Source organism: Alosa alosa, chromosome 22 (genome assembly GCF_017589495.1).
Source record: "Alosa alosa isolate M-15738 ecotype Scorff River chromosome 22, AALO_Geno_1.1, whole genome shotgun sequence".
NCBI classification, from domain to species: Eukaryota; Metazoa; Chordata; class Actinopteri; order Clupeiformes; family Clupeidae; genus Alosa; species Alosa alosa.
In genome coordinates this window covers 8,871,460-8,878,570 of record NC_063210.1, presented here as the reverse complement: position 1 = coordinate 8,878,570, position 7,111 = coordinate 8,871,460, and the positions used below count along the sequence as shown (strand labels likewise).

The 7,111-nt window shown below is 44.1% G+C and overlaps 1 protein-coding gene across 1 annotated transcript in view; it reads right to left on the bottom strand.

Annotated features, from left to right (window-relative positions):
* The window catches only part of mrtfab (myocardin related transcription factor Ab), a 33,633-nt gene extending 26,668 nt beyond the window's left edge, over positions 1–6,965 (bottom strand). The window contains 3 exon segments of the mRNA XM_048233688.1: positions 2,540–2,739; positions 6,015–6,080; positions 6,811–6,965. Coding sequence (XP_048089645.1) covers positions 2,540–2,663 — 124 coding nt within the window. The 5' untranslated portion in view covers positions 2,664–2,739; positions 6,015–6,080; positions 6,811–6,965.
* Between the last annotated feature and the right edge of the window lie 146 nt (positions 6,966–7,111).

Below are 7,111 nucleotides of genomic sequence, written 5' to 3'. Positions count from 1 at the left end.
TGATTCTCTCTCTCTCTCTTGCTCTCTCTGATTCTTACTTTCTTTCACTCTCTCTCTCTCACTCTTTCTGATTCTCTCTCTCTCTCTCTCTCTCTCTCTCTCTCTCTCTCTCTCTCTCTCTCTCTCTCTCTCTCCTACAAGAGCTCCTCTTCTAGCTTTACTACACAGTTATGCAATCTGTTTCTTCAGGAACACCTCCCCCATGCCACCACCCCCCCCCCCACTTCACTCTGCACTTCTTCTTCTTCTGAGAGCACCCGAAAGTGTTCCCCCTTTTCCTCTCACCACAACACACTATAAACACACAATTCAATGACCTTTTCTCTAGAACATTCCAAAGCAACCACTCTTGTTTTTAAATCAAGGCTGAAGCATCAAAAAGGCAGGGTCAAGCTAACCACTTAACCTGTGTCCATCTTTATCAGGCTTTGTCTGTGTTTTTTAAACAGTCTTGCTATTCCTCTCATGCTTAAAACATGAAACAATTACAGCACTGCAAAAAGTCTTCAACGCACCCCTCATCAAAACACTTATCCATCATCACAGAGGGGATGCTTAACTTGGGAGAGTGAGAACGGACACCATCGTGAACCTAAAGGGAAGATGGCTCTGGCCATAATCCGCTCTTTTTCAGAGCAGGGTTCAGGAAGCTACCATCAAGGGGCCCAGGGCCAGGGAGATAACAGAAGAGAGTGTGCTCCTGCTCCAACATGTCTATGAGCCATGGCTCAATGAAGTTCAAACAGAGAGAGGGGGGCGGGGGCGGTTAGCAGGGTCTTGAAAAACAGGGAGTGGTGTCCTAAGGCCATGTGCTGCTGGGGCAACATAGCCCTGAAGAAACAAGAGTGGACTGGTGTGTGTGAGAGACGAAAGAGCCCATTAGATACAACAGGGGGCTGGTCTATGTGTATATGTGTGTGTGTGTGTGTGTGTGTGTGGGGGAGCAGGGGCTTGAAAAATAGGAGTGGTGTCCTAAGTCCTAAGGCCATGTGCTGCTGGGGCAACATAGCCTTGAAGTGTGTGTGTGTGTGTGTGTGTGAGTGTGTGTGAGACGAAAGAGCCCATTAGATACAACAGGGGGCTGGTCTATGTGTATGTGTGTGTGTGTGTGTGTAAGTAAGTATAAGTATACTCTTTTGATCCCCTTGAGGGAAATTTCTCTTTATTTATTTATCACTTCAGCCGTGGCCTACTGGTCGGGGTTCGAACCGGCAACCCTCCGGTTACAGGTCTGAAGTGCTAACCAGTAGGCCACGGCTGCCCTCAATGTGTGTGTGTGTGTGTGTGTGTGTGTGTGTGTGTGTGTGTGTGTGTGTGTGTGTGTGTGTGTGTGTGTGTGTGTGTGTGTGTGTGTGTGTGTGTGTGTGTGTGTGTGGGGGGGTATTTTCTTGTGACAGGGTGGGGGATACTTCTCAGCTGTGCATTTACTAAAGCCTGCGTGACATAAATAAATTCAAAAGGTATCAGAAGGCTGATCTTCTGTCATAGTTAAAACTGTGGGTGTGAAAATTTGTAGGTTTACACCTAAGTCAGGTCAAAAGGTGCCGTCAGATTCTAAGGCCTCAAACATGACGAGCTATAAATTAGTGACCGGTCTTCCCATCACAAACATAACTTTGGAAAAGCCAGTACTTTCACTCCCACATTCTTGTGAGGTCGCCATGATACTACTTCTATCTTTGGGAGGGCACACCTTCAATGCACTTCTCTCAAAAAATCCTCCCTTTCCTCTCACTCTTTTCACTCAGTCTGGTGAAACTAAGTGCCAGGTTACACAAGAAAAACTGCAGCGACAGGTTAGTGAAATGCACAGTTGATTTTTATAGATCTTTCCCCCCCTTAAATTTACAGCCATTGCTTCATATCCTCTCTGCCTGACACCATATTTCCATAAGCCATGCCATGCTTTCATTCTTCATTCTTCTTGCCATTTTATCTGAAGTTGTGTGCCCTACACCAATGGTTTTAGAGAACTATAGATGTGGTAGAACATGGAGACATGCATGGTAAGAAATACAACATTTACACAAACACTGATTCCTCATGAATGATTAAATAATCCTTTACTTTTACTTTATTCTTGTATACTAACCGCAACCATCAACAATACTTGCATTTTAATTAATCTGATATAAGATCTAAACTTTCTTGAACTTATCTTTTTATATTTTTTGGAGAGCATTGCATAAAATGTCTATGTATGTGCCACCATAACAAATCATCTTCAACAGTCTCTGAATGCTCCCTCTGATAAGAGATTCACTTGAAGACCCATCTAAGCCACATCAAAGCAACCCACATCCAGTCTTTAGTGTGAAGCCCTCTCCCCTGACTCCTACGCATGATAAGAGTATGTGAAAGCTCCCATACTAAATTCACTGACCATTCTTACATAAGCAATTCAGGGAAAAGGGATGGGAAGAGAGAGGGGGCATTTTCAAGTGCACTAAGCTTGGGCCACAATGGCAAACTTGACTTGATTCCAAAAGACAGAATTGACAAAGGGGAGCACTTCAGGGTGCGACGCCCCCAGACTCACCATTCTTCCTCTCCTTGAGGGGCAGCAGGGTGGGGACGGCCTGCAGCGACAGCTCCTGCAGCTCATTGGTCACCGCCTCGCTCTGCGGGCTGGGAGCGGAGCCAGTCACCGTGGCAGCCACCATGCTGCCCGGGCTGAGCTCCTCCACGCAATGGGTTGCCAGGGCTGCCAGCGCGACGGGTGGGCAAGGCCAGCGGAACCTGTGGAGGACGGAGAGGGCAGAGTGACACCAGCTCACTGGGGTGGGCATGTGGGCCATCATGACAACATCTGACAACATCATCTAAATAATGCATCAGGTGTACCCAAAAAAATCTTGGCAGAATTCTGTGAGACTACTGTGTGTGAAGTGTGTGACACCTATTTTAATGCAACAATGGAGTCCTACAGGAAAGCTACACCAGGCACGTAACTGGAGCGCTCTTCAGGAATGTAACTCACCAGGGACGTAACTGAAGTTCGCATTGCGTCTGCTGCAACAATTAGCTTCCACCATCATCAATGGTCAAAATCATCATTCGAAAAAAATATGCTTAGACCAGTCTTCTAAAATGGAAATGGCCTGGTGTAGCCTCCCCCTTAGACCTCGTCTAACTACAACAAGTGTTATGTAACGCAACACATGTGCAATGTACACTAAGTTTCATAATTCGTGTTCAGTCATGTTCCTCAATTCTGATCAAGGAATTATTTCACCATTGAACAAATGGTACATTTAATCCATTAACAACACATGACTACTCTTGACCTAGTCCAACAAAGGCTATAATTCAGCACAGCATATTAATTAAACTGCTCGTTAACCAACAATCAGCTAGATATGATGACCCAGCTAAATCACAATAATGCTGCACACAACAGTAAGTACACAAGAGAGCAAAAAGCACTACAGTCTCAGTTACTAGTACAGATATCAAAGCACCCAGGACAGGATTCATTGAAACTTATTAAACAATGTGTTGGGACATGAAGCATAGTGAGCGCACAGTTGTGCAATGTGCAAGCGCAAACACAGACCGTGTTCCAGTACGAGTCCGCAGGCAGAGATTTGAAGAGCGAAGCACTTTTTAAAAAAAGTGACATAATGACTCAAGCATAGCCCAAAGGCAGACTGTGTCTGTGAAGGAATCTGACAGCTCTTCCTGAATCTCTCCTGAACACAGGATTTCCATTTTTTCCCTGCCCTCAATGCCTGTTTTTATTCCCCACCATGCCTCTTAAGACCATTGTGGTATGAAATATTAATTACCATCACCACTGCTACCATTGCCAGTAATTATTGATACTACCAAATGTTAAGGCAACCTCTTAAATCTTCCATTTCCAGTCTTCCACTACAATACAAAAAACTGGATAACTGCTATGTTGTTTAGTCTGTATTGCAAGCAACCTTGCATTGAAAAACTACTGACTCTAAGGGCATACCTTTTACAAGCAGAGTAAAGGATTGTAAAATCAGATTAACCACATTAGCTACTTAAATCCCAAACAGGGGGCATTCCGCTACAATCGGGCAAGATCACAGTGTTTATGTTTACAAACATTAGTGTTTTCCAGTCTGAGATGGTTGGGCAGCTACGTTCTCTCCGGACCAGCATTCCTGTAAGTTATGACCTCCCGTTCACTCTACAAACTTGTTCACTCTACAAACACGTCATTTCATCAGTCTGTCTTTCTCCCTTTGTGGTTTCTCTTTCATTTCACTTATTTTTTGATCTAGGTTTCCTTTATTCATTCTTAACTGGCATTTCCTTGCCTGCAAAACGATCCTTGGCATCCCAACCATGGTATAATATTTGGCACTCCCACAGACTTAAGTCAGGAAACGCCCAAGTCTTTGGACTGGGAAGACTTCTGTGGTTCAATTCCAGACTTCTGGAATTGACAGAATCTGGCCTCACTGCCATCTATATAGTCTACACACACACACACACACACACACACACACACACATCCTGCATGGACTAAATCTTCATGACAGTACTAGCCTTAATAAACATCTTTGAGAGCAAACTATAGTTATGTTTCCCCAATGTTTGGTGTTGAGCTTTTATCGAGAAATAAAAAAAAAACCCTACTGTGCTGGACAAGACGATACTTTTGATGGCAACCATCACGCCTGACAGAACTTCAGACTCCAGCTAGCTGTTTTTAGGGTGTTGCTGGGCGTGGGATTTCTGTGCAGCGCCCAGGCATACTGTTTGGACAACAAGGGGTGAGGCGTGGTGGGGGAGCAAAACAACTGTGTTGACATTTGAGAACCAGAGTGGGTGTGCTAATCTGACCAACTGTTGTGGCGGATGCTGCCTGTAACAGATGTTTACTGACATGGTTTACTGGTACATTCCTATACTTCTTGATTACCTGACAGAGAGGCAGACACTTAAAATGCTACAAAAATGCTGGTGTGCCATGCCACAGCTTAACTTGGATCTGGATTTAATATGCTATTGACCACACATTCAGTTTGGCCATCCACCGATTTAATTTGGGTCTGACCCAAATTGCTATATTCAATTTTGCCGTTATGTAACCGCCTGAGAGGTACTTCGTGCTCCCTCTGTTCCCGCCAGTATGATCTCATTATGACCTCATCAGCGTCCACTTGCAATCTCGATGGGAGTCCCCACCCTGTTCCCCATCATTAGTCGGCCAGTAATCTGAAACTGCATGAGAAACAAATACATCTGCAGCACAAAAAGTGCTTGCGGAGGTCAGCAATGAAGAAAAACCTTATTATGTATTTCTTATACCAGTAAATTGTAAGTAGCAGCAGCATTTTTGCGTTAAAGGCTTGCAGTGCGAAGAGGTAAAGATCTCGTTGACAGGCAGTGGGTGCAGATAACAGCTGCAGTAAGCAAGAACACAAGTCATTGATCATCTTTCATAGAAGGTCTGCATCTGCATTCCAAAAGCATGAAGCATGACAGTCTGCATCTATGTTCTGTGAAGATTGAAAGAAGTGATCCATTGCTATGGTAATCCTTCATCTACATTCTGTGAAGAATGAAAGTGACACAATGTTTTGGTCATCCTTCTTATGACAAACATATGAAATTACAGGTCTACGGCCTCAGCAGTAAATCGCAAAATACCTTCTAAGCAAATTCTGGATACAAGCTAGGACTCCATTCCGCACTTGTTCCAGGTGATGTGTTCAAACATGCAGAGCAAAATGAACACAGCATGCAACCAGGAGGGAGACAGGGCTCTCTGACATTCCTGTGACTGCAGGCCTACACCTGCCTGTACACAAAAGGTAATCAATGAACACCAGCTGAGAGCCACCACAAGCCTTCACCTGGCTGGATAGGGAGACGGAATGCCTGCTTCGTCTGAAAGAATACAGGCACAGGAACACTGTGTGCCTACTGCCTGTAGCACTGCATAATGCTCCACCTCCCAACACTGCATTACAGGGCACTGATGCACTCAAACTAATAAATCGGTGTATGACTGAGAAAGACTCCATTACCTTCTTTACTTTGTCCTTGGGGAACTGGATGAAGCTTTTCCCATTTCTATGCACAGCAAAGAAAATCTGTGCAGAAGAGGCCATATTTCAATTAGAGGGCTTAATCGTATTCACACCCACTTATACACACATAAGAGCACTTCTGTATTCAAAAGAACTGTTTTAAATAGTGTAAATACATAGCAGTTAAAGGACAGTGTATGCTGCAAGTGCAGTAGTGGACACTCACTAAGGCTAGCTTCTTTTATTCTATGCTGATAAAAGAGTCACGTTTAGCTATTGCTGGATAACGTTAACATGGCTGAAAACGCAGCGGTAGGTGTGTCATCTTATACCACATGTGCAGCTCTAATTAGTTGCTGAGGTTATTTTTAACAAAATATCATGGGCAATCCTCACTCCATTCACTGAAATTCTTTTCACTCACATGCATGTTGAACGCAACATGGCAGGACATGCAACTCGTCTTTGACACATTTTCAAGCCTCAACAGGGGCTATTTATAGTCGCCCAATGAGAATATCTAGATATGTCACATCTAGTGCTCACGTGTATTCATATTGAGCACACTGACTTTATAGAGTGAATTCATAACAATGTAAGACTATGTTTGAACAATTAACTATGGTGGCGACCATAAAGCCGAGCCACCTCACTAGCTAAGAATTAGCTTGGCTACCTAGCTGGCGAGCTAACTCGGATAGTCTGATTTGAATAGGCTAGCAGATGCAACTTCTGACTAAGCCAAGTCGTAAACGAGCTTCCAAAATTATTTTAAGATCCCCATAGAACTTACCCATTTGGACGGTAAATTCTAGAGGTTGTTTCGCATGGCATGTGAAAATGAAACAGTCACGGTTACACACCCTCGAAACCACCGAAAATGCCCACCTCACCGGTGTCAAAATAAAGAGCGTGATGCTACTGTCAGTAGGCTACATTAACCGGAAATGGCGTTCTGGTATTTCCTTTCAGAGCAGACACTTCTCTGATGGTATGCAGACTCGCACGACTGAAGCACGACTTTCTTGAGCGGTCTTTAGGAAGCGCATTCTAATCATTTTCATCAGGGCAACACTGCCTTAGACTAAAACAGA